This window comes from Exophiala xenobiotica (genome assembly GCF_000835505.1).
Source record: "Exophiala xenobiotica strain CBS 118157 unplaced genomic scaffold supercont1.4, whole genome shotgun sequence".
Classification (NCBI taxonomy): Eukaryota; Fungi; Ascomycota; class Eurotiomycetes; order Chaetothyriales; family Herpotrichiellaceae; genus Exophiala; species Exophiala xenobiotica.
In genome coordinates this window covers 667,975-691,530 of record NW_013562491.1, presented here as the reverse complement: position 1 = coordinate 691,530, position 23,556 = coordinate 667,975, and the positions used below count along the sequence as shown (strand labels likewise).

The 23,556-nt window shown below is 51.4% G+C and overlaps 11 protein-coding genes across 15 annotated transcripts; 3 read left to right on the top strand and 8 right to left on the bottom strand.

The window, feature by feature from the left end:
* Positions 1-8: 8 nt before the first annotated feature.
* PV05_06421 (uncharacterized protein) lies at positions 9-1,826 on the bottom strand. Its single transcript, XM_013459159.1, has 4 exons — positions 1,599-1,826; positions 1,438-1,541; positions 592-1,389; positions 9-524 (listed from the first exon to the last, which is right to left on the bottom strand). The coding sequence occupies exons 1-3, from the start codon at positions 1,706-1,708 to the stop codon at positions 767-769; spliced, it is 837 nt and encodes a 278-aa protein (XP_013314613.1). The 5' UTR covers positions 1,709-1,826; the 3' UTR covers positions 9-524; positions 592-766.
* A 173-nt stretch (positions 1,827-1,999) lies between these two features.
* Positions 2,000-3,944, bottom strand: PV05_06420 (uncharacterized protein). Its single transcript, XM_013459158.1, has one exon. The coding sequence runs from the start codon at positions 3,744-3,746 to the stop codon at positions 2,025-2,027; it is 1,722 nt and encodes a 573-aa protein (XP_013314612.1). The 5' UTR covers positions 3,747-3,944; the 3' UTR covers positions 2,000-2,024.
* Positions 3,945-4,347: 403 nt separating this feature from the next.
* Positions 4,348-8,050, top strand: PV05_06419 (trehalose-phosphatase). The gene is made up of 2 exons (XM_013459157.1): positions 4,348-7,482; positions 7,557-8,050. Exons 1-2 carry the CDS (start codon positions 4,857-4,859, stop codon positions 7,715-7,717), a joined length of 2,787 nt encoding a protein of 928 aa, XP_013314611.1. The 5' UTR covers positions 4,348-4,856; the 3' UTR covers positions 7,718-8,050.
* A 360-nt stretch (positions 8,051-8,410) lies between these two features.
* PV05_06418 (uncharacterized protein) lies at positions 8,411-10,301 on the bottom strand (the record flags this gene model as incomplete). Its single annotated transcript, XM_013459156.1, has 3 exons — positions 8,411-9,289; positions 10,032-10,090; positions 10,211-10,301. The coding sequence occupies 3 exons, from the start codon at positions 10,299-10,301 to the stop codon at positions 8,411-8,413; spliced, it is 1,029 nt and encodes a 342-aa protein (XP_013314610.1).
* PV05_06417 lies at positions 10,210-11,777 on the top strand. Of its 4 annotated transcripts, XM_013459153.1 has the most exons (4): positions 10,210-10,351; positions 10,402-10,452; positions 10,513-10,700; positions 10,756-11,777. In XM_013459153.1, the coding sequence occupies exons 3-4, from the start codon at positions 10,652-10,654 to the stop codon at positions 11,451-11,453; spliced, it is 747 nt and encodes a 248-aa protein (XP_013314607.1). In that variant the 5' UTR covers positions 10,210-10,351; positions 10,402-10,452; positions 10,513-10,651; the 3' UTR covers positions 11,454-11,777. The 4 variants fall into 4 exon arrangements, with proteins under 4 accessions (XP_013314607.1, XP_013314608.1, XP_013314606.1 ...); XM_013459154.1 differs by having other exon boundaries at positions 10,402-10,700; XM_013459152.1 differs by having other exon boundaries at positions 10,210-10,452.
* A 186-nt stretch (positions 11,778-11,963) lies between these two features.
* PV05_06416 (uncharacterized protein) lies at positions 11,964-13,283 on the bottom strand (the record flags this gene model as incomplete). Its single annotated transcript, XM_013459151.1, has 2 exons — positions 11,964-13,105; positions 13,184-13,283. The coding sequence occupies 2 exons, from the start codon at positions 13,281-13,283 to the stop codon at positions 11,964-11,966; spliced, it is 1,242 nt and encodes a 413-aa protein (XP_013314605.1).
* Positions 13,284-13,329: 46 nt separating this feature from the next.
* Positions 13,330-15,380, bottom strand: PV05_06415 (uncharacterized protein). Its single transcript, XM_013459150.1, has 2 exons — positions 15,001-15,380; positions 13,330-14,950 (listed from the first exon to the last, which is right to left on the bottom strand). Exons 1-2 carry the CDS (start codon positions 15,063-15,065, stop codon positions 13,885-13,887), a joined length of 1,131 nt encoding a protein of 376 aa, XP_013314604.1. The 5' UTR covers positions 15,066-15,380; the 3' UTR covers positions 13,330-13,884.
* Positions 15,381-15,514: 134 nt separating this feature from the next.
* Positions 15,515-17,697, top strand: PV05_06414. Of its 2 annotated transcripts, none has more exons than XM_013459148.1 (2): positions 15,515-15,907; positions 16,077-17,697. In XM_013459148.1, the coding sequence occupies exon 2, from the start codon at positions 16,108-16,110 to the stop codon at positions 17,530-17,532; it is 1,425 nt and encodes a 474-aa protein (XP_013314602.1). In that variant the 5' UTR covers positions 15,515-15,907; positions 16,077-16,107; the 3' UTR covers positions 17,533-17,697. The 2 variants fall into 2 exon arrangements, with proteins under 2 accessions (XP_013314602.1, XP_013314603.1); XM_013459149.1 differs by having other exon boundaries at positions 16,024-17,697.
* A 108-nt stretch (positions 17,698-17,805) lies between these two features.
* PV05_06413 (uncharacterized protein) lies at positions 17,806-18,680 on the bottom strand (the record flags this gene model as incomplete). The annotated part of the gene is made up of 2 exons (XM_013459147.1): positions 17,806-18,072; positions 18,117-18,680. 2 exons carry the CDS (start codon positions 18,678-18,680, stop codon positions 17,806-17,808), a joined length of 831 nt encoding a protein of 276 aa, XP_013314601.1.
* A 476-nt stretch (positions 18,681-19,156) lies between these two features.
* PV05_06412 (uncharacterized protein) lies at positions 19,157-21,326 on the bottom strand (the record flags this gene model as incomplete). Its single annotated transcript, XM_013459146.1, has 2 exons — positions 19,157-20,195; positions 20,254-21,326. The coding sequence occupies 2 exons, from the start codon at positions 21,324-21,326 to the stop codon at positions 19,157-19,159; spliced, it is 2,112 nt and encodes a 703-aa protein (XP_013314600.1).
* A 379-nt stretch (positions 21,327-21,705) lies between these two features.
* On the bottom strand, positions 21,706-23,532 carry PV05_06411 (uncharacterized protein). Its single transcript, XM_013459145.1, has 5 exons — positions 22,797-23,532; positions 22,350-22,743; positions 22,239-22,304; positions 22,025-22,185; positions 21,706-21,970 (listed from the first exon to the last, which is right to left on the bottom strand). Coding segments are annotated over exons 1-5 (651 nt in total). The 5' UTR covers positions 22,825-23,532; the 3' UTR covers positions 21,706-21,968.
* Between the last annotated feature and the right edge of the window lie 24 nt (positions 23,533-23,556).

The window sequence follows — 23,556 nt, the reverse complement described above, 5'->3', positions numbered from 1 at the left end:
GTAATGTCCTCTGCTATCAGAGTGATCACTCGGCTTCACTTCCCTTGATCGAAACGGCATGTCACTTTAAGGATCTGTCTCTGGATTTATGGCAATGCGGAGTTAGTGTCCGGGGCACCTTGACCACCTAGCGACCAGAGACTTGACAGGTCAGACATCAGGGCACAGCTTGAATGAGCCCGAGCAAGGAATTCCCATCATTCCATGTGCTATGTCATAATGCCTCACTTCTTCGATAGATGCGCACCTTGAGCCAGAGAAAAGTCCTTGCACAGAGGTCTAGGCGGTGGATGCTGTATACCTAACGTGGGCGTAGAAGCTGAAGTACCTGAGCCGAGGATCAAAGGGGGACCTGCATTAGCACCGCTCAACGAGCGCCACACGACCAAGCTAAGGTCAAATCGCGCCTTGGGCCTTCGAAACGAGCCACAATTGGCGATCGTTCCGTATGTGGCGATGGCCGAGGGCATCGTTTCCGTAACTCAGATGTAAGGCAAATGTGCAACTAACAATGCCCAAGGTGCCTGCAATATGACTGCATGTCAGTACTATTCAATGTTTGTCTTGGAGCCCTGAATTAGAAACACCTACCCTGCTTGACGCTCTTCATGCATGATGAGGGCAGCTCAACGACAGAACTTTTGTGACTTGTCAAGGATGAGTCCACGGTAGGACCGACGTTGATATCAATAGGACGCACGCTCTCGAAAATGATTGGAAAACAATAGTCGCAATGAGCCAGATGCATTGGCTGGACTCTATTCATTCAGCCTCTCACCCCCAGAAATAGCCATCTCGTCCCCACTGTTGTCAGATTGATGCCCAGAATGGTGCACACAAGCCATATGATGATCCAGGCCAGCATGGGCGAAAGAAGGAGCTGAGTATGATGAAGGAAGTGTAGCGCGTTATATCCCAAAAAGGTGATCAAGCTCCAGTATATCCCGGCCGCTAGGTAAAGCAGATTGGCGAAGAATGTCGATGCGCGGTTCTGGTGGTTGATCACCGGCATGAGGATGTATTGAAGGATGTACAGTAGAACATATGGCGGGAAGAATGCGCGGATGGAGACATCGAAGCAATACCCGAACTCCAACACTTCGGCTCCCCTTGTTCCGCCAGGTGTTCCAAACAGGCCTTGTTGACGCCTTCGACCTGGCAAGCCAGCAATCCCTGGCCCTAGCAAGCGGCCAACCATGTAATATGCCAGTGTTGATATCAGTAGGGATCCAGCCAGAAAATGCACGACAACAAACATCAAGGCCAGCTTGACAACGGAAGCGAAGGATGGCGTGTACGCAAGTGACCATGCGAAAGATGTGAGGAGCAGGAAAAAGGACAAGAGGTAGGTGAATGACGGGTCAGGTCGGTGCCAGGTGTTCCTCGTCTCTGGAGGCAAAGGTCAGCTCAGAACTGAGAGGAACTTGTCCAACTCACGCTTGTGGTAGTATATCGACTTGAAAACCTTCTTGGGTGCGATGAGAAGATGGGTCATCTCCCAAACTGCCATCTCGAAGTCCATCTGCGGGAATTTGAAGAGCCTGTAAGTCCACCATCTTAGTCTTTATCTTCCTGCGTGCTGACTTCGCATCTCTGACCTCTTGAAGAAACGTGGCATCCGGATGTCAGAACGTCGTCTGTCGGCCGTCGTAGCCCCAAAGTGACCACCTCCATACTGGCGGGGAGTCGCAATGTGAGGACTGCTCATTCGGACAATGAGGGTATGCTGGTGGTCCTATTTCAGTATGATACAGAAATCACGCAAAGATAGTGGGCAATCTAAGCAACAAACGCGACGAGCACAAGTAAGTTGAAGGACAGTCTGTTAGCTGGTCGCAGACGGACAGGCCTTAAAACGGTTACCTAAGCCTGGAACTCGGCATACCCTGACTGGAATCTGGCTTGGCAGACAACTCATCATCGGCCAGCCTTGCCATGGCAGGTTACTAAGTTAGTAAGTTGCACCGCAGCACGGCTTTTCATCAAGGCTAGGTACGCAGAGTTAGGATTTTCATTTATATGTTCTAATTTTGTGTGGGGGCTTTCATGATTTTTGCCGTTCTCTGACCGACAAGTCGTAAGTCGCCTCGCTCACTCTCATATACTCGATAATCACCGCTTATGCACGGCTCTAAGAGCGAGTGCGATCGAAAATGCTCGTCTGAGAGTTCCCGCCCAGATACGACCCGATCCCATTCCACCATTGCTTCCTTCAATTGCGTACGTAGGCTGATCAGTGTCTCTTGGATATCTTTGACCTGGTATGCATTCCTTCCAAGTTCGTTAAATGGATCTGCAGGGTCCTGTAAGGTCATATAGTGTACGTCGCCCTTCTGACGTACTGACATTCGCCGTTGGCCCCTAAGTTCCTCCTTGTACAATGTTGCAGATTCTTGATCGTTGACAAGCGACCTCTGCGTGAACTTAGTCGCCTTGATCTCTTTGGGGAAGTATCCAAGAGGCCGCGTGGAGATCCCTTGAGTGGAGAAGTCGACTTCCGCATACATGTCGAGGAAATATAGGAACTGTCTGGCCACATCCATACGCTCAAATTTGCCCTCAGAAAATTTGAGAGCCGCCACAATCATGATGATGAGGGGGTAGGAGGTGAGTCCTCCATGATTGCCAATATGGAGACCGCGCATGGCGAGTGTCTGTTTCAAGACTTTGTACAGGCTTCGCAAGGTAGGGTATTCCTGCAAAACGGCCTTCACGTAGTCAGTGTTGTCAAGGGTGCGTGGCGTACTCTGTATCTGCACTGGCAACCCAGAATTTTTGTGTTGACACACTAAGATGGGAACCCTGGCATTTCTGAGATTGATCACCACGTCAAGCGGACGCAACTCTAAGCGGAGCGAGCGATGGCGGCCACGAAAAGCCTGCTCCAGCAGGTCCAAAATTTCAACGGGTGTTCTGAGACGATTCAAGGACGCCGGCGACAAGGTACTTGTGACGTTGAGGTCGAGATCTGAGAGAGGGTCGTCCAGGCCCGTGGCGCGCGATCCGATAATATCAACATCGAGATTTTCGTCAGCTATCTGGATAGCTCGAACGATTCCCGAGAGAGCATTTTCGGCGGCACGTTTCTCCTCCTGCGTAGGGGCAATGTAATTTTCAAAGGCTCGAATCTCATACGACAGTCGGTCGAGCGCAGATGACCCAGTCTTTGCCCCATGACTGGGAACATGTGCCAACCATGGCAGACGAACCTTCGTAGGAAGTACGCCCTCATTCTCCTTGAAACGCCAGAGACCACTCAGGTCACGATAGCTGCCTTTGTAGTGCTTCCCGAACTGACCCTTTGTCGGAGGAGACTGAATGTCAGAGAGAAACGCAGTCTTTCCACTGATGTTCCCTAAGAAGAATCTAGCTCCTTTTTTTCGAGCTTTCGAAGCGTCTCTATGCGGTCTGGATGGTGGTTCATCGAGGAAGCTTCCAATGTGCAGGCGAGTAGTGTGGCGCTCTCCAACGACTTTCCGTATAACAGAGGCTCGATTCGCCTCGCGGTGGGCTCTGAGGGTATTTCGCAAGCTGTGGATGTCGACATTTGGCTCATTACAAACGGCCAAGTCGGGGTTAGGCGTCTCCGGACGGCCGTCGTCTGCCTTGGCTATGTTGGAGGCCAAGCGCCAGCCATGATGGAAACAGGCAGTCCTGCTTCGAGCAGATGGTGCGATCAATTGCGTAAGGGCATCATGACGGAGGGTGGAAGCGTGGGCGCGTGAGAAAGAAAGGGCTGCCGGCATGCAGCATAGAGGCCGCCGCAGGATGGTGAAACTCGGGAGAAAGCGAGGTCCAGAGACAAGTCTGGGAAGCCGGGCTCGAACGATGGAGGAATCGATTAGTGCGATGTGTGTGAGCGGGAATTGCGTTGCTCAGCAGGATATCCGAATGGAGATGGAACGAACAATTTGATAGATAGAATCGGGCAATGAGGAGTTTGGACTGTCGAGCGTGAGTTTCTGCTTCCGGCACCCAACCGGTACGAATTACTACAGTTGGTTCCTCTTGGCATACGCAATGCTCAAACAAGCTGGTTGAGCTGACTTTCGCTGTGGAATCGGGGCCTCTGTTTAACTGGAATGATGTCTGTCAGCTGCATTTATGGACTGCATGCACCCAATGATCCCTAAGTTGATGTGGTAGTCAATAAGCGGAAAATGCTTGTGCAAATGGATGGACGAAGTCCCATGATGGTCAACTATCTTCCCAGGGCAAAGGTTGCCTTCCAACAAAATCCACCACCTGTCATGGAATAGGCGAGGTCCACGATCCCAGCCAATCCAGCTTCGGATCTACAACCCATGTTTCTGTTTCCTGGCCTTCCATGACTTCCAATTCATTCAACATCATTCGATTTTTTCCCGCGTTCTTTTCTTCCTTTACGGCCACGTGGGAATAAGATGCGACATCCGTGAACATGTCACTGAGCTGCCTTTGTCTCCAGTCACTGTCAGGACATTTTATCTCTCTTGATCTGTCGTTGTGTTGACAATATTTGTTCACCCATCAACTACGTTAAGCTTGCATTGTTCGGGACCAAGTTCCGACGAAAAGGCCAACATCACCCATCGTTCCTTCTGATGATTTAGTGGCATGAGAGCTTAGTCCAGGATTTTACAACTTTCTAAGAGCTTCCAAGGCCACTCAGCGTTCTTGATTAGACTTGGGATACCTCAGCACTCCATCCTCGTTGTACCGTTTCTATCATTATTCATATCTCTACCTACCCCACCATCTTCAACACGCAGCCGCTGCAGCCTCTCGCTCAATCAACAAACCGCGAAGCATACTTGGCCCTGCACAAGCATCGAATACTGCATCTCTCGGCCTGATTCCTATTCCTACACAGCATCATGCCAGCTCACTCCGAGGGAGGTGATCGAGCTTTGCCTCCACAACGCGATTCTACAAACGCAGAAACGGTGTCCTCGGACGAACCCGGAATTGCAGAACCACCCGAGCCATCAAGGCCGACCACTTCCTATTTCTCTCTTCCCACGAGTCAGAGTTCGGCGGAGCCCACGTCCGAACAGAAATCGCCCATCGAAGCTGAGAGAGGCGCCTCAGGGAAGGAACTACTCCGCCGACTCAGCCTCGTCAATCCAGAAGGTGCCGATACCCTCGATGTCGACCCTCGCACTGCTCATCCGGCTCTGCGGTTGAGCGGAAACATCATCAGTGCAACCTTTTGCATACCTTTTGAGCTTACTCACGGGGGCCAAGGTGAATGGGGACTTTCTACGCGCCACGGCACCTCGGCTTTGTTTGATTCATTCTCTTACCTCTCTTCTGAAAAGTCGCCGTGGAACCACACTTTGGTTGGCTGGACGGGCGAGATTCACAACAAGCCACAGCAGCGCTCGATGAGCATATTGCAGACCGATGGTGCTTCAACAACCACAAACCCGACTGCACAAGGGCCGGGGCCGATAAACAGATCTTCCGCGCCCTATCCAGTGAATGGTGCTCACCCACAGTCTCACGACTCCCACCCTGAGCACCTCTCCCTATCACGCGCTGATAGGAGTCGTCTGGAAAAGGTCCTCGCTCACCATCCCAATGGGAAAACTCTGCCTGTCTGGTTACCCGATGCCAAAGGTGACACAGATGACGAGTTTGTGTTCAAAGACCAGAGTCGGTGGCGGAGGTATGCCGAGCACGAGCTCTACACGCTTTTTCACTATCGCCAGCATGGTCCCGACGATGGCCGGGCGGAGAAAGCTTCGTGGAATGACTACATGCAAATGAACCAGGCCTTCGCGGACAGAATCCTGCAAGTTTACCAGCCTGGCGATATCGTCTGGATCCATGACTACCACTTGATGATGCTACCTAGCATGTTGCGGCAACGAATACCACACATCTACATCGGCTTCTTCCTTCACATTCCTTTCCCCAGCAGTGAATACATGCGTTGTCTGCCAAGGAGAAAAGAAGTTCTGACGGGAGCATTGGGTGCGACCATGATTGGCTTTCAATCGTACAGCTTTTCTCGACACTTCAACTCCTGTTGCAAACGCATTCTAGGCTTCGAATCGAGCTCTGCTGGTGTGGACGCTTATGGCGCCCACGTCGCCGTGGACGTCTTTCCAATTGGCATTGACGTGGCCGCTGTCCAAAATGCCGCATTTAGGGATCCTGTCATCGAACAGAACATGAGGGCCCTGAAAAAACTGTATGCGGGCAAAAAAATCATTGTCGGTCGCGATAGACTCGATACCGTCAGAGGAGTTTCGCAGAAGTTGATGGCTTTTGAGATCTTTCTAGACCGATATCCCGAATGGCGCGACAAGGTAGTCCTCATTCAGGTCACGAGTCCTACGAGCGTAATGGAGGATAAGGTGGATGGTGCTCATAAGGTTGAGCTCAAAATCTCGAATCTGGTTTCTAGAATAAACGGTCAGTTCGGTTCACTGAGCCATTCGCCAGTCCAGCATTATCCACAATATCTCTCCTCTCAAGAGTACTTCGCTCTCCTCCGAATAGCCGATGTCGGACTCATCACTAGTGTCAGAGACGGGATGAACACAACGAGCCTTGAATACATCATCTGTCAAAAGAATCACTTTGGTCCTCTGATCCTGTCAGAATTTTCCGGAACCGCGGCCAGCTTGGGTAATGCTATGCACATCAACCCCTGGGATCTAGGTGGCGTTGCGGATGCCCTCAAGGAGGCGCTCGAAGTGCCTGAATCACAAAAAAGACATGATCACGAGAAATTGTACAACTATGTCACCACGCACACCGTGGCTTCGTGGGCGAATAATTTCCTGAAGCGGCTGCTCACAAATCTTACCTCCTTCACCCAAAACGACCTTACTCCTGCATTGGATCGCAATCGCATGATCCAACAGTACCACGCAGCCAAAAAGCGATTGTTCATGTTTGATTATGACGGCACGCTGACACCCATTGTCAAAGATCCCAATGCTGCCATTCCCGCCGACAAAGTGCTGCGGACTTTGAAAGCTTTGGCTGCTGATGAACGCAACAATGTTTGGATCATTAGTGGTCGTGATGCTTCATTTCTCGAGGAATGGATGGGCCATATCAGCGAACTCGGTCTGAGTGCTGAACACGGGTGCTTCATGCGACGTCCTGGCTCTGAGACCTGGGAGAATCTGGCTGCCTCTATGGACATGGGTTGGCAGAAAGATGTCATGGATATTTTCAGCTACTACACGGAGCGCACGCAAGGATCGTGGATCGAGAAGAAACGTGTCGCATTGACGTGGCACTATAGGCAAGCTGATCCTGATTTTGGAGCTTTTCAAGCTCGAGAATGTCGCAAAGCCTTGGAAGATAACGTCATGAAGAACTGGGATGTTGAAGTCATGTCTGGCAAGGCGAATCTTGAAGTGCGTCCCCAATTCGTCAACAAGGGTTTTATCGCCTCTCGCCTCATCCATGAATATGGTTATGCAAGCGGTGATCCGCCAGAGTTTGTCCTCTGCTTGGGAGATGATCAGACCGACGAAGGTGAGTGCTGCCTCTTAGAACCGTCTATTTTCCACTCCAGTGTATTATGCGATAGGCTGACTTTCTGGAAACAGATATGTTCCGTGCTCTCCTCAAGACCGACCTCCCTAAAGAGCACATCTTTGCCTGTACGGTGGGCGCCAGTAGCAAGCGGACCCTTGCTTCATGGCATCTGTTGGAGCCTAGTGATGTGATTGCCAGTATCTCTGCCTTGAATAAGCAGGACAATCTGTAAAGCACGGGTTTTAGTCACCAGACCTGTGTGAAACGTTAATGCGAGGAAACGTGTCCTTTGAAAAGATCTTTTATTGATACATGTCTGGACTGGAACAGAGCTTGTTGAAGATAGATGGCGAGCATCAATTATGGTCACCGAACCTGACCAAAATTCGTGTCCGTTCCGTTTTGGGAGTGGCCAGGTGATTGACCCTTGACTGGATACCTACGTTGGGCCAGGCGCAGATTTGAAGGAGTAAACTGCTCTTAGGACAGCTATTCATGCATACAGGGTAGGTTAGAATAGAGCGAGATAGAATATCTTAATGATACTCATCCAATGATATCCCAGGGCGTGCCAGGGTTTGCCAGTTAACCACTTCAATGCAATTCCCCTGGCATGCAGGACTTGGAATGACCTGGCCTGGTTTTGGGAAGCCACCTTCTTAGCAATTGAGGGTTGTTGGCCACTTCGAACCAAGGCATGAAAAAGCTGATCCATCGAAGCTCACGGCTTACTCTCAACTATACTTGACGTCCGTTATTCGTGCCTCGGAGGTAATGCCGACCTGTTTAAGCGGACAAACTCGAATGCTGAGGTGCTTCTTTGCTTCACAGGCACCTTGTTGAGAGAGTAATAGACGGGACGATCCCCGTAGATTTCGCCTTCAGTGAGCCTACACATTTATAAAGGTTGCAGACTACCCCTGTTCTAACTCAGCCTTTCGACGTTCGACAAATCCGACACGCCTTGCAATTCGGTGACGCTGGCCTCGACGATCTCCAAGACAGGTATTCTCGCCAACCCGTCCACCACGGTATGCAGTGTCGGCAACTTCTGACTTCCCAAATTGTGAATCTGCACACTGACGCCGGCCGGCTCGGCGACAGATATCGATTTGACCGCCGACGCATTTGGAACGTTCAGAATGAGCACGTCGTAGTCTGCATCCGGCTGCGCTCCATCGCCGCCAGTCGATGGGATGTACTTGTGCACCAAGAGCCCTTCCGACTCACTTCCGTTCGAATCCCGCTCGGCCGGTGTAGCCGGTTGCTCTGCTTTCAATCCTTCGACCTCCAACGTCGCCCACTGCGCGCCCCTCCACGACACACTGACCTTGACCGACGTATCCGTCCTGGAAATGTCGATGTCCGAGAAGAGCTTCGGCACACCCAACTCCTCACGGCCCGTGATGATGGGGTCGGCAAGGTTCTCGATCATCACAGGAACATATGTGCCACGTCTCTGCCGGCCGTGAGAGTCTGTGTATATTACATCGTGCAAGTACAATGCCAGAAGGTCGTAGCCTTGCCAGCCTAGCCAGGCCAAGTTACGCAGAGACTCGATCGAGAAGCTGGCCTGTGCGATTTCACTGTGGTTGTCGAAGCTGTAATTGCTGTTTGGGAAGAGATTGCGCAGGACAGAGGCGCTGGTTTTGAATTTGATGGTCGTCTTGGATATCGTTGACTGTTTCAATGTGGATGTGAAGGCGTGTCCGTGTGCATCTTGTCGTGGGCCGGGTGCAGGGCCAAAGACGGTCGGTTGGCGGTATCGGAGGCTGGGATCTCTCATTGCGTCTGGCGTATGTGTCTGGGAGGAGAGAGTAAGCTGTGACTTCGGACGACCGAGTGCCATTTATCTGGCAGAGAATCTCAATGGTATAGGTCAGCCTGGGGGCCACGGCCTTGCTGGCGCCGGAAGGGATAGTGGCAACGGCCATAGGTCCTGACCAGTCGAATTGGGCCGGACAGAATAAACCACTTGAGAAATCTGTTATCGTTCGGTGCCAATCGCGGTAAGAGATCTCTTCCGGCGGATGCGTAGGCACAACCTAGGTTACCGATGGCCACCTACTGGGTAAAGAATCTTTCCATTTTGAGGCCAATGGGGGTTCCGGTCGCCGAACCCCATAGACTTCCGAGCACCATGGGAACCCCAACAGGGATGGCAAAGATTCGGCGAAAGGTGCAGTGACATTGTCTCCGGTGGAACGGAAACAGGAATCGGTTGTAGTCCTGTCGAACGGTTAAGAAGTAAGGCCGAAAGCTGCGGAATGACGGGGTGGTCCTAATCCTCAGCAAATAGTGACTCTACATTTAACCGCTGAGGACGAAGGATTGTTCTCAGAAAAAATACCACCAACAAGAAGAGCTAACGCTCGACACAGCGAGGTTCACATTGAAACCACTCAGGCAATTTTAACGCAGATTAAGGACTTGAAAATCAATATTCAAGGCCTGGGAGTGTGTGTGGGTGAGCATCAAAGGTTTTCTGCAAGTTTTGCGAAAGTGGGATTTGGAGTCTGGTGAACATTGATTCGACAATCACTCACTGCTCCAAGCCAAGTGCCTTTAGGATGAACGTAAATTGTGTTGTTTGTCGTTCCGATTACTGCATGAATGATATTGATCTTGGCCGGGAAACATTCAGGGATTCAGCCTCGTAGCCTTGTGCTGCAGTCCTCCATTTGTCCTCGTTCTGATTGGCTTGTCCGGCCCAGTGACAACTCACAGTCACAGATTTGTCCGACAAGAGAGGGTCCAGTGATGTTGGACTGTTGCAGTGTCTTCTCCTTTGGACGTCGCCTCAGGATATCCACCATTACCGTCGTTACTGTGAAACTTCGACTGGAATATCTCGGGTCTAGGCAGTGTGAGTCCCTGCGACAATCTACGTCATACGATCCGCGCTTAGACACAAAGATTCTTTGGCTACGACCAAAAGCCACCGCTCTTTGTGACTATCACTTGCCTGTAAAGATCCTGCTTGACAACGGTGAAAGAAAGACCAGCACTGACCAGGACATCACTCAGATTTCGATTCACAACGAAGTGAGATCCTACCGCCACCGAATTCCAGTCAAGTATTGATCAAATTTTCTCAACCCTGCGAAATTCCACCTACTTGATCGCGTACACCTAAGAGTACAACTCAACGCTGGTTTCTGGCAAGATGGCACCGCGAGGCAGAGGAGGAAAATTCTCTAAGCCCACCAGAGGAGGTACGTCCTGTTCTCATACCTTTGGCCCGCATGCGCCATGCTAATCGCGGTCCAGGTGGCAAGCACTTTTCACGAGACCTACAACCCCTCGACCGAGAGGGCCACCAAATGGGCATGTGGCGAGACCCTGCAGAGGCAAAAGACTCGTCTGAAGAGGACGAGGAGGAAGAGTCATCCGAAGAAGAATCCTCAGACGACGAAGAAGGACCGTCCTCGTCCGTAGCGCAGGCAGGGTCCACGGAACTGACCCGCGAACAACGCAGAGAGGCCGCCAAACTAAAGAAGCAAGCCGCCATCGCGAAGAAGAACAAGAAAGTCGCCGCTGTCGGTGACATGCCCAGCGACTCTGAAGAAGAGGAAGAGAGCGATGACGAGGACATGCCTGCGAACCCAAACCACACACAGAAAGCACGGTCCATGGCTCGAGCAGCCACTGGCGCGAGCGGTGAACAGCCCAAGAAGACTGATACAGAGAACCTGAGTAGACGGGAGCGTGAGGCCATTGCGGCGCAGCAGGCCAAGGAGCGGTACCAGAAACTCCATGCCGAGGGCAAGACGGACGAAGCCAAGGCGGATCTCGCTCGGCTGAGATTGATCCGAGAACAGCGTGAGGCCGCCGCTGCACGTAAACAGGCCGAGAAGGAGGAGCGTGAGGCGCGTGAGAAAGATAAAGACGATCGAGAAGCCAAGAAGCGTGAGGCTGCGATGGGAGGTACCGGTGCTGCAAAGAAGGGCGCGAAAGGCAAGAAGTGAGTTCGTACTTCGACAGAGGAGTTTCGCAATCTGTACATACCTTGAGCCATCGCCACGAGGCCTGCGGCGAAAAGGCCTCTTCCATGCTTGAGCGACGCGTACGCACAAGTTCTTCGAGACAGGAATGGCCAGAAGCATCAACCACCCGGGCAGGGTTTTTAGACACCTTTGAGTCCGGCTTTCAATCAATCATATCATCATTGGCATAGCTCATCAGGAGGGTGGATCTCAGGTCTTCATGTACACCGTACGCCATCGCTAGCTCTGCCTTGCTTTCATCCATGTCAACAATCTGCAATTTTCGACGAACTCATCCTCGTTTTCTCCCTTCATAATCGCGTTCTGGGTATCACTAAATTTGACATCGATGTCGACTCGGACAGAACACAACGATTCTTGTGCTTCCTCTTCTGTGACACTGTACATTGACAGCAGCTGCGGCCCACGAGTAATGCCTGATAGCATCCCTCCATTCTCTTCACGACATCATAGACTCCTCCGTCAACTGTCTTAACGCTCGGCAAGCATATCCCGACTGTTGTACATGCTCGCCTTCAATTTGTACTCATTGTTGCTCGAAATGTCGAGATGAGTGTACGCATCGCACTTGTAGTAGATCACCCTCGCATTACCACTGCTAGCGCGGGTTCCATCACTGTAATTGTCGCTGTTCAGCAATCCGAGTTGTTTCAGGCCCAGCAGTACGCGCTTGACATCGTTCTTGTCCGAGAAGTCATACGTGTAAACACAGATCAATCTCTGCTCCCGGTCTCTGGCTCCTTCCACTGCCTCATCCACCGCCGCAGCAGCACCAACCGGGGCCGTGGCCACTTTTGCAGAGATGCCGAGTTTACCCTCCCACACGCCTCTCGCGACGACCGACCATGCCCAATCAACGTCGCTAGCGTTGGGAAAGAGCATCCATTTGCCGCATGTGACGTTTTTCTCGCGTGCCAGATCACGGATCGCAGATTCCAGACGCATACGGTCCGGTCGGAGGATGCGTGTGATAGTGCCTGGCGCCTTGCCCGGATTCTGAGCTTCGACCTCCTCCTTGCGTGAGCTGAAGGCTTCCAGTAACCGAGACCCGAGTTGACGGAAAGTCGCTATATCCGAGGACTCGGGGTCTGTGACGCGTTTGCCTGCTGAGTTTCTTTTGAGAGATGGATAAGGATTGGCGATCCAGATCCACGGTCCCCTGGCGGTCGTTGTTGTGGAGGGTGGAAGTCTCTTGAGAAAGTCTGGAAAGGACTCCGAGAGTTGTTTTGCCAGTTCTTTCCCTTCGTAGTAATTCTGTGGCTTCACCTCCTCCTGCTCACTGTCCTTAGTAGTGTAACCGGCGTCATCGGCAGCTGGCGCAACTGTGTCGACAACCAGTTTATCGCTCTCATCAGAAGGTCTGCCATCTTCATGCTTGACCTGCCGGTCCTGTGGCACATTATGATGCTCCCCGGCAGAGCTGGGATTTGGCGTCGACTCGGTTTTCACATGTTGCTTAGCATCTATTTTCGCGCGATCTTCGGCTGCTTTTCTCTGCGCTTGCTTGCCCTGTTCTGCAATGACTTGAAGGTTCCACTCGTGGATGGTCCAGTAGTTCCGAGGATTGTAGGAAGCCGCAAGCTTGTTGTAGAACGATTTGGTGTCGGCATTGCCTGTACAAACAAGCATCAATCACAGTTATAGCCACAGTGAATACAGTGATTTTGGCTCTCGAATGCAAACTCACTCACCATGAAAGTCTGATTCTTCGCTGATCAGGTCGTCAGGTACCGCTACCCACTCCTGATGTGGTGTAGTCAAGAAATCAGATAAAGTGCCTTGAACAGGCATCTTTACAGCATTCGCGCAATGGAAAGCGATCTACATGATAAAGGGCAGGAAATCAAAGTGATGAAAGAATTGAATTATTGACAGATGATGTACAAACACGCCGAGACGTGAGATCCAGAAAACGATCCTGGAAGGTGCGCGGCAAACAAGGTAGAAAAAGAGAATGTTGTTGAAAGATCAGGATCGTGATCGGGCTGAAACACTAGACCAGCCAGGCAGACTAGGGTCATAAACTCCAACCAGGCGAGCCGGAAGAAGGAGAATCGCCAATCCTCAAGGTCTTGACATCCTCTCATTGGCATTGTCGCAAATATTCATAGGTAAGTCTGTAGTCTGGGGCGTCCCTCTGGCAAGGTCCTCCTTGGGTCGACGAGCACCAGCCCTGCAACTCTTCATTAACATGGTCTCTCGTCATTAATCATGATATGTGCCAAAGATTCACCATATACAAGCTGGAGCCTGAATCCTCCCTGGAGACCAATCGTTCTTCGGTACTGGTCCACCAAGACCTCTTTGAGGCATTCTCTCCCTTTGTCTTGTGACGACAAGGGACACTTCTCCGCCTTGAAGCCAGTTCATCAACCGATAGAATCGGATTGGCTTAGCCATAGTACGTACAACTCAGTTCTCCAATCGCCAGAGACGCTCCTGGACCACATGCCCAGAAGTCCACGGTGTAAGTATGATCCTCTGAAACAAACAAATCTAAGCTCAACTCCTCGTAATCACCTTCAGGCCCTGGGCCAAAAGGACGACTATTGGCGATCGAGGAAGAGCCATCCTCAGTGGTGAAACTAAGCCCAGTGAATGCGCTGGGATGGTTCTGAGGGTTGAGCCCCGGAGCCCGGGTTCTGGAAACACACTCGTAGACCACATTGGTATGAACCGGTGTCCATGAACCTGTTAAGTGAACGCACGTATTTGCGGCTTCCCCAGGAAAGGAGACCATAGTGAAAGGAGTGACAACCTCTGAGTCTGAGTCATGGAATTCGTTGACAGTCACCGCGCCCGTAATCGAAGAAGAAGACTCCTGGATGGACAAATCGCCCAACGGGCTGAAGACGTGGCGGTCAATGGCTGAAGGCAAAGCTGCTGGGATGTATCTGCCCGTCGAGGTCGACAACGGCGTTGCCAATGTAGATATCGGGGTCCGGTAGACAGTGCTCATTGTCGTCGACAGGCTCGAAGAGAGAGGTCTGTAGAGTGATGGAGTGGTCATACTGGAAAAGGTGCTTGTCGTGATAGATGTTAAGGTGCTAGAGTCCCTAGCTGCGTGGTCTTCGGAGTCTGCCATGTCCATACCGAGAGGAATTTGATGCACATGAGGAGTCAGGGCATGTGGTGAAACGGAGGTGGTCTCGACTGAGCGCGCTTGGCTTTGAAATTGAGTGACAGTCACGGTCGCTACTGAGTGGGCGCAAAGGTCGGCAGTAGTGGCCGTCTCAGACATGGCCACTGCAATCGCAGATGTGGTCGGCTGGAAGATCTGCTTCGCAGCAGTAAATATTGAACATCCTATGCTCAACTCTGCTTGATATGTCTCGCAATCCGGCCCAAATTGATGCGTGAAATCTCGCGAAATCATGCTGCCTTCCAGAAACTCGGTGCAAAACGCATCTGCAAGTTCTACATCCGCTACAAGGCGAGTATATAGCAGTCGGAGGTCACTGGTTCAGAATTAGTCAAACCTTCTATTCGAGGAAGGTCGCATACTCACCAAGCGACCTGCGCCCGACCGAGGCTCAACAGCGCAATGAAGCTGAAAATGAGTGAATGATACATCTTGGAAGTTGAAGCAGTTCGATAACGGTGAAAGTAGTGGTATCTTCATAAGGGAACGAGCGAGTAAAGTACTTCTGCTATGCACTCGCACCGGAGCGGTGGCAGTCGCCAACCTCGAGACTTAGTGTTTCAGACCCTACCTCGCCATTGATTGGTCTTGAGTAGACACCTGGGTGCTCGTGGCCTGGGACCGCTGCGCGTCCCCCTTAGAGGACAGTGGTCGAGGGAAATTGCACGCATCTTTGACAGCACTAAAGAGACGCGAGTAGACCCTCGAAAGGCCAGAGAGTCAGTGGAAGGCTCCGCGTCCGTCGGGTGACGCGATAGATAAAGGAGAGGCTGACAGAAACTGACAGATTGACGTCCTCCCCGTCGCCCGGCCAGAACGCCTCATCACATCACGTGATCAGGCTGAGTCTTCGGATCCATGGCAACGTCGTCCGACATATCTGAGGCTCTGCGGTCGTACTTCGTGCTCGAGATTCGATTGCAGAGTTGGTGAGTACATTGCCGATCAGTTCTAACTATAAGGATTTATGCTTGTAATGGGGGGACCGAGAGATGCCATGTTATAAACAAAAAATGTGCAAGAGAATCCAGCCAAAAACTCAGCCTTGCCAACTGCTGAAAATTCTGCCCTCACTTTACGGTATTCACTACACAGAAGCCTCATGTGAGCTCTGATGGCCTCTTTCTCGGACACTAGGTATTAGCAGTCACTTGGTTGCTATCGAGCCATTCACAGCATGTCTTCCTGCCACACCGAGCAACACCTGTTACTCATGTTAACCTTCTCTCTTCCCTGAACGACTAACCTATGCTACAAGCTCGAATCTACCAGAGTAAGTTTTACCTTGCGATGAGTCTGCAACCATCCGTATCACCATCACCGTTCCTTCTTTTTCTCTCTATCTACACCATGCCCACTCCTCTACGCTCTCTAAACGACCTCATGCAGGCGGCCCGCGCCAACATCGATCGGAATCGCTCACAACGCCAATCGTCCCTCAGGACACCCAGATTGTATCCACCAATCCTCATAATGTCACCCGAAATCGCGTTTACAGGCCGTACAACCGATCAAGAGATCGATGCAGTCGCCATCTGCCCCGAGTACCCCGAGTACATGGTCATCGGGACCTACTCCCTGCTCAAACCAGACTCACCACGCTCCTATGCCGGCCAAACCCGCCAAGGGACATTACAAGTACTCACACTCTGGCCCGAGTTCCGGCCCAAATACGCCGGCATGCTCCCACCGCAACTCGACCGTGTTGCCTTTCCAAGTGCCGTAGTGGACATCCATTTCCACCCAACTGACGCCACGCTGCTCGGCATCGCAACCAGCAGCGCGCAGGTACACATCTTCCGCTTCATCAAACATGGCGACGTGCTCGGCCGGCGGGTCATCACCACTCTTTTGCCTCTCGGGAGTGTGACCGTCAGCGCCAGTGACGAGCACGGCCTCACACCGCTCGTAACGCAGTTTACTTGGTTCCCTAACCTGCGCAGCCGGGGTATACTTGGCATCAGCGATGTTCAGGATATTTCATTCGCGGCAGTAACATCCTTTGGCGAGACGAAGATCGTCCGCACTTCCGTTGCGCGAATCAAGGATCTATACGACCAGCGAGCCGGTCCGGACCTGCCGCCGCTCCCCGTGACGATTGTTGATGTGCACAAGCACGACCTGGAAGCATGGACTGTTGCAACCGCGGCGCTGCGTTTGCCGGAAGAAAGTGAGAATGGCACAATTTGTCGGATGATTTTCAGCGGAGGGGACGATAGTGCGCTCATTGCATCAGCTATTGAACTTCCCAACCCGAGATCTGAGCCCGGGACGCCGTCGGTATTAGCATATGATACGACGTCTTCGACTGCAATGCCACTTTGGAAGGACCGGCGAAATCATACAGCTGGTGTTGTGGCCATTCTCCCTCTGCCACAACTCACGATTTGGAGTGACGATGGTCTTGAGCCTAACCGAGGAATCATCCCCCTGCTCACAGGAAGTTACGATGAGCATTTGCGGGTCTTCGAGATTGACCCAAGGACATATCGCGCCACATTCAAGACGGAAATGAGGCTTGGTGGCGGCGTATGGCGGCTGAAAGTTCTGGATCAATACACCACAACTGGGGAACAACGCCAACATCACACGCTCATCCTCGCCTCCTTAATGCATGCCGGTGCGGCAATCATTCGGCTTACGCATACTCCGAGCTCCAATGCGGAAACATGGACAATCAATCTTCTATCTAGGTTTCGAGCAGGACATGAAAGCATGGTGTATTGCTGCGACGCCACGCTCGAAGGTGCAGAGAAGGAGCCCGGGCAGGTCGGACAGCAAGAGGCACCATCATATACGATCGTTAGCACTAGCTTCTATGATATGAAGATCTGTACGTGGAGATTTCTGGATGACTTCAAGGCCCAACATCGCGCTCAGAGCCTGGTCCCAGGCTAAATGATGATGAAGACTGGCCGAAAAGGACAAAATAAAGTTGGAAATGTATCAGAATGGAATGAGCTGGTGCTGGAAGGGCCTGGCATTTGTAGTATTAGCCCGTGTTGTATTGCTAGCGGCCTTGTGATGAAATAGACCTGTCCCGAATAGACAGGGAAGAACTGCTGTTTAGCCGTCCTGTCAATGGTTTCTCAATGCGCCTGCTGTGATCTTTCTACCACTGATCTTGCTATGAGTACTGAGTGAGGCCCCCTTTGCCAGCACATAGATGCATCAAACAATCATCTCCAGCTCCCTGGCATATCCGACCATATGATTGATCACCTCTTTCTGGTCACCCTCTTCCGTCTTCTTCGCATCCTCCAATCCAGGGAAGTATATCCGACCTTCTTCAAGACTCCAACCCTGTTCATTTGCAAAGTCCATCACAGCGCCTTCGGAATCAAGGAAAAGGAGGTTCTTAGCCGAAGCAATTGGAAGAGAGGGATATGAGCGGGCAGCGCAGGAGGCGATCTCCAGTCGAATCGTGTTGATCAGAATCTAAGGTCTTAGCACTGGCATCTCTTTTCTTGGACTGGACTTACATCCGAAAACAAGGCAAACTCCTCCCCAGGAACGTCTCGGCCGTTCGTCTTTCTCCACACCTGATCATAGCTTCCCTCCATTAAACTTCGCTCCAGTTCGATTGGGTATTTGATGTATTGGTCATCCTCCACTGTTGAAGCGCCATTCGAGCCTTCTGCCACGATCAAAGATTCCAGCAGTGTGTGAAAGCCAGCATAGTCGCCCTGACTCAACAGTAGAAGCAAGTAAAGTCCGGTAAGCTTTGATCGGTTCTGGGAGGGAGTCTGCTGCAGACCGGGGAAGTCGTAGAAGGGCTGAAGTTGGGAGTAGTACCGCACAAAAGATTCAGGATCTCTCGAGCGTATTGACAGAAGAGCACCGGCCTCTAGTATCGATCGTGCCGTCGCCAGCGTGGAAGGATGTGTTTGCTGTGAGGGTATGAGGGCATTCTGTTGTAGAAGAGCTAGCTTCGCTTTCTGTAGTTGTGAGTGTGCTTGGGCCGCGTCGCCGTGGTCGAAAGACTGTTGAAGCGAATGGAGGATCGCGTCGAGGGAAGTAGATTGCGAGCCCGTGGGTGCAGGCATCTTGAAAGTCACGAAAAGGGCGGCGGAGGGTAAATGGTGATGAACTGGCGGATTGGCGAAAGTCGCTGGCCAAAGGCTTTGCGAGGGGATCTTATCAAGTACAAACCCTGTATTGAAGAGTGGCCTACTCGTCGAAAGGGCCGGTAGTTAAAGAGATTGTCTATGTGTAGACCGAAGAGTATCGCAGTGAATGGTCTACGGAGTACAGAGTATGCATTTGCCCAGAGCCTCGCGTTGATTGCGAATCGAAGTCCAGCCTGATTCGCCAAGCTGAAATCCCGCCGCTTTATTTATCCCTAAGCCTTGCCTCGACATTCTTTTGGCTACAAGACTGGACACCTGTGGTGCTCCTGTCTGCCTGTTCTCTCGCCCCTGAAGCTGCAAGTCATTGTCATGATCCCATTCCATCAGGACCCTCTGTTTCCGACGTCATAATACTCGGCCAGACCGATCTTGCGACGGATCAGGGGCTTGCCTCATGGGATCTGGGAGCCTTGAGTCAATTCAGAGAAAAGATTGTCCCATTCCGGCACGTCCATGTTAGGTCCTAGTTCAACATAGTCCTTCCAGATGGCATCGAAATCTGATAGGTAGTTTTGAGAATTGTCCTGTGGCGGGAAAAAGCTGTGCAATAATCGAGTCTCCTCAGGTTCTGTTACTTTCGCAATGTCTGGAATTTCAGACCCTGGAAGGCCCTGCCCCGGGTGCGGATCTTCCGCAGCCTCTCCTGATTGGTGATGCAGGTGGACTTTATGCTTTCGCATGATATCCATGAGTGACTGGAGGAACTCCCTGGCCAGGCAAGACTGACTTGCTGCTTCTTCCAGAATGGTACAAGCCTCTGCGACTTCAGATTTCCGAACATCGTCGTTACCTTCGTTCTTGTTGAAACAAAGGTCCATTACCAGCACAATCGTTGCCATAAAGACATGGTACACGACTCCATGTAGTTTGACATTGACGACATAAACAGAATCAAGCTCCTTTTCGACCTGCCTCTTGAGACGGATGACGCAGCGCGCCGAGTTGATTGATATGTCTCGTGAATAAGTATAATGGCTCTCAACAGAGCGGCGAATGAGGAACGGCTGGTGCAATTTGCATCGCCTTGTTCGAGCTATCATCCCTAGAGCGTAGCGTTGGATTTTAAGTTGGGGGGAATGGCACATGATCTCCTCTGTCTCATGGCGACTCTTCTCATCCACCTTCAGGAAGGTGGGTAGTTCATCAAAGAATGCCTGGAACTTTGCGTCCAGGGCAATGATCTGCTGATAATCCACACTCGTAGAAACGCCTGACAGGGGCATTAAATCGACAACGCGGCGACAAATATCAGCGAGTTTAATCCGTTGTATATAGTAGGACATGGTTGTTGGTTTCGACAGTGGTTCCTCCACCAGAGAACGCCCGTAGATGAGGCCTTTGTCGTCGATGTTCCGCGGCAGGTTGACCCGAAAATGGTTAGGCTGCACAAAATACGTGCCTTCTTGAGGCCCTCCACACAGACCAAGCAACCTGTGAGCACGCCATAATCATTAAATACAGGCAAAACAATACAATAGAAGGCACTTACCAGTCAGTGGCAACAACATGCCACCAAACACGTCGCTGGATCTCAACGTCCACGGGGTCGACTGATTTTTTCGAGTCTGCTGACTGGCCAGGAGTTGCGTCAAGTCTGTGCATGCCTATGTCGCGGGCCGTTGAGATGGCTCCAGCAAACAAACGGCGTGATCTTGAGGAGAAGCCTTCGACGTGAAACAGCAGAAAAGCCATGAGAATACTAGCTTGAACGTCTTCCAGCCCACCAGCCGTGGTGCGCCGAGAATATTCCAGAACCTCAAGGGCAGAGTTAGCCCATACCAAAGACGCATGGACGGCCACCGATGGTGGAAAGAGAATAACGCCATCGCCAGAATGGTGATAAGATAGGGAGGCAGAGCTCGCCAAAATAGTCAGGACGAGAGCAACATGGCTGGGGCCAACCGGAAGCCCTTGGTCCACGTTCGCATATAGCGTATCCATGAGCTTGCGTACTTGGGGCATAAAGACAACATGTTGAAGTTCATCAACGTATTTGACATAGTAGTCCAGTAACCTGGAAGCCTCGTCTTTCGGTGGGAGGAAGACTGACTTCAGGGGTGATTGGAAATGCGGAAGCTTTGCAGAGAGGCTTTGATACACGCCAGGCGCATGCGACATTTGCTGTGCCGATAATATTTGAAACTCAAGGTCTCGAGTTCCAGATGGAATCCAATTCTCCTCCCCAGTAGCAGTTTCTTCCAGGTTGTGAAGCGCCTCCTCGTACTCGGAAGCCGGAGATAGACAGGCCAAGGTCGAGTTCGCCCTCGTTGGCAGCGCGCTCGGCACATCTGGTGCAGCCTGCCCGGAGGAACCGATGACAATGTCCTCCAGCCGTTTTAATCTGGCCAGGATCGAGGCATTGTTAGCATCCTCTGGAAGAGGGGTAGCTCGAGACTGTGACAGAGGCGGCCCGTGACAGAGCAGGCCCCTCGTTGCACAATTTGAACATGGTTGTTGACGGTCGCATTTGAGCTTCTTTGACCGGCAGAACTGGCACGATACGGGGTCTTGCCTAGGTCGTTTCAAGGGATTTGCAGGACGCATCGACCCTTGCGATGGCATGTGTACAATTCGGCGGATGGAGGGCTAGGTCACAACCGTGTAATGGCATTTGTTATTGCTTTGCATCAGTTCCGGTGCTATGCTCATCGCTGCTCTGCCACATGAACTGGGACGGAGTCCTATGTTAGTTGTCAGCAGCGGATTTAAATGAGAGAATTGCGTCCGCTCCGTTTTAGCGAACGAACTTGCCAAGACATAGTGGTATATGAGGCTAGTGAGGCCGTGGGAGGCCTAGGCTACCATTAGATTTCCATCACCATGCGTACATGATAGCCTGGAACGCCGATATCGCAAAATTGAAGCGACACACAACGTACAGAGATGGAACCTGGAGCAGACATTCGGTCATGTTTCTGAGTATTGACTCTGAGACTTCAATTGGTAGTAAGGCTGAAGCCTGTCAAGCACATTCTTTCATAGTTCGTAGCACTTCACGTTGATACCTCTCACAGCTCTGAACGACAGTCGATAACCTTCATCTTTTCACAGTGCAACAGTCACCGTTGGTTTCCGTACTTGCAGCAAGCTGAGCATTGTGTCGAACATCTGACTGAGCAGTCACTGCAGACACCAAGGCCACCTTCAGTTCGTTGCTTTCATGCTTCCCAGCTTGCATGAAAGGGCCGGTTCCGTGCATGTTTTTTCTACACTCGAATTTAGCGCCTAGTCAAGCGGCAGTCACTCCTAGGCGCACTTACACTTGTTGATTTTGCGTTTCTTAGCCACAGGAGCCTCCAATTCATCTTCGGATCTGGTGCCGTGCTCAGATGCTGCAGCCTTGGATGTCTTTGTGTTCTTCTTGCTCTTGCAGCTTTTTTTCTTTTCATCTTTCGTAGCAGCACCACTCTCATCTGCTGACCTGGAAAATGTGTCAGTATGGGACGTGACGATTGGACTCTGCGAAAGCCGCACTCGAGCTTCGAGACCTTGGCATCCTTTCTGTAGTCGGCCGTGGCAGATGGATCTAGTCCAGGGTAGCTGCTGAATGTGAGAGAGGGATCGGTGGCGCCAGAAGAGCCATACCTTGGAGACTTGAAATGCCATGGGACGCCACTCTCATACTTCCTCAACGCATCTCTGAACTCTTCCAGTGCATTCCCGTCCCCAAAGATGGTTTTCGCATGACGACGAAGATATTTCTTATGGTTGTCGCTGATAGTTGCACCGACCCCCATGGACGCGATGGTGAGCAAGAAGCAGCCGGTTTTGCCACCGTCACTGGATCGGGTTTGTCTCTGTTTGCGGTTTTCCTCGAAAACTTCATCGAATTTGCCGCTATCGAGGATGTTTCTAGTCTCTTCAATCGATTTGATCATGATATCATATTCCTCTCCCTCATCGCCGTATTGATCTCCTGCATGCAGGACGTCGCAACCGACTTGTTCGGAGATCTCGTCCATCCAGTCTTGTGGGCCACCTGAGATTGTCAATATGGTCAGAGTTGAGTAGTGCGTGTTGCAATGCCCTTACTGCCCTCAAAGATTTCCCAGACGCACATATGTACAGATTGGGAGCTGCAAGTGTAGGGTTAGACGATGAGGTCTGGGAGATGGCTGACTTTTCGAAGTTTTCGGTGGATGGGGAAAATCAAGTGTCTTGGACTGAAGGGAAAGAATGAAGTGAAAAAGAGAAGAGCGAGAGTCAGAGGGGAGGCCAACTAAACTTAGGCAGCATTGAGGGAAGGCACAATCACAGAGTCCGCGTCTCTTCAAGGACACGCTCCTGTTGAAGGAAGCACGACATTCACAATTTGGACGTGAATACTCGGTAGACACCATGAACTCCTGACTCCTGACTTCCTGCTTGAGCCTTGCCCAATGTAGATTGCACTGATTCTCCTCTCAAACAAGATGCAGAATAGTCATGGTAGAATCCGTACAGATGACCGCTGCACTCTTCTCATCACCTGCTTCTTTCACAAATCAAGCACTTGCACCTCATCTTCTGACTTGGCTGCCTCTTTTTCAAACTTATTCCTTACATTCATTCAGCTTGTAAACAAACGCTTCTTGTCCGAAGACTTTGACATTTAACAACCTCAGGGTCAAGGCTTGAATACTGGTGTTCGTGATAATGCCAGTGCTACACCGACCGCATGTTCAATGCCTCAAACCCTGGAATCTTGTTCCCACGCCCGGTTGGGTCCACTTGGGTCCATTTGGCGTGAAAGTGAAAGTTTGCATTCGGTATCCAGAATCAAAGTGGCACAGATGTGAAAAGAGGACTGTAA

Bases quoted from the DNA above. Each gene is read 5' to 3' on its own strand.
- PV05_06421 (XM_013459159.1), bottom strand. From the start codon at position 1,708: ATGAGCAGTCCTCACATTGCGACTCCCCGCCAGTATGGAGGTGGTCAC. The intron at 1,542-1,598 runs GTCAGAGATGCG...GTGGACTTACAG, and splicing joins ATGCCACGTTTCTTCAAGAG to GCTCTTCAAATTCCCGCAGA. The intron at 1,390-1,437 runs GTGAGTTGGACA...CTTTGCCTCCAG, and splicing joins GTCGATATACTACCACAAGC to AGACGAGGAACACCTGGCAC.
- PV05_06420 (XM_013459158.1), bottom strand. From the start codon at position 3,746: ATGCCGGCAGCCCTTTCTTTCTCACGCGCCCACGCTTCCACCCTCCGT.
- PV05_06419 (XM_013459157.1), top strand. From the start codon at position 4,857: ATGCCAGCTCACTCCGAGGGAGGTGATCGAGCTTTGCCTCCACAACGC. The intron at 7,483-7,556 runs GTGAGTGCTGCC...TTCTGGAAACAG, and splicing joins AGATGATCAGACCGACGAAG to ATATGTTCCGTGCTCTCCTC.
- PV05_06417 (XM_013459153.1), top strand. From the start codon at position 10,652: ATGGCACCGCGAGGCAGAGGAGGAAAATTCTCTAAGCCCACCAGAGGA. The intron at 10,701-10,755 runs GTACGTCCTGTT...ATCGCGGTCCAG, and splicing joins CTCTAAGCCCACCAGAGGAG to GTGGCAAGCACTTTTCACGA.
- PV05_06415 (XM_013459150.1), bottom strand. From the start codon at position 15,065: ATGTATCATTCACTCATTTTCAGCTTCATTGCGCTGTTGAGCCTCGGT. The intron at 14,951-15,000 runs GTGAGTATGCGA...ATTCTGAACCAG, and splicing joins GGTCGGGCGCAGGTCGCTTG to TGACCTCCGACTGCTATATA.
- PV05_06414 (XM_013459148.1), top strand. From the start codon at position 16,108: ATGTCACCCGAAATCGCGTTTACAGGCCGTACAACCGATCAAGAGATC.
- PV05_06411 (XM_013459145.1), bottom strand. From the start codon at position 22,824: ATGTGCGTCTGGGAAATCTTTGAGGGCA. The intron at 22,744-22,796 runs GTAAGGGCATTG...TGACAATCTCAG, and splicing joins CTGGGAAATCTTTGAGGGCA to GTGGCCCACAAGACTGGATG. The intron at 22,305-22,349 runs GTATGGCTCTTC...CACATTCAGCAG, and splicing joins TGGCATTTCAAGTCTCCAAG to CTACCCTGGACTAGATCCAT.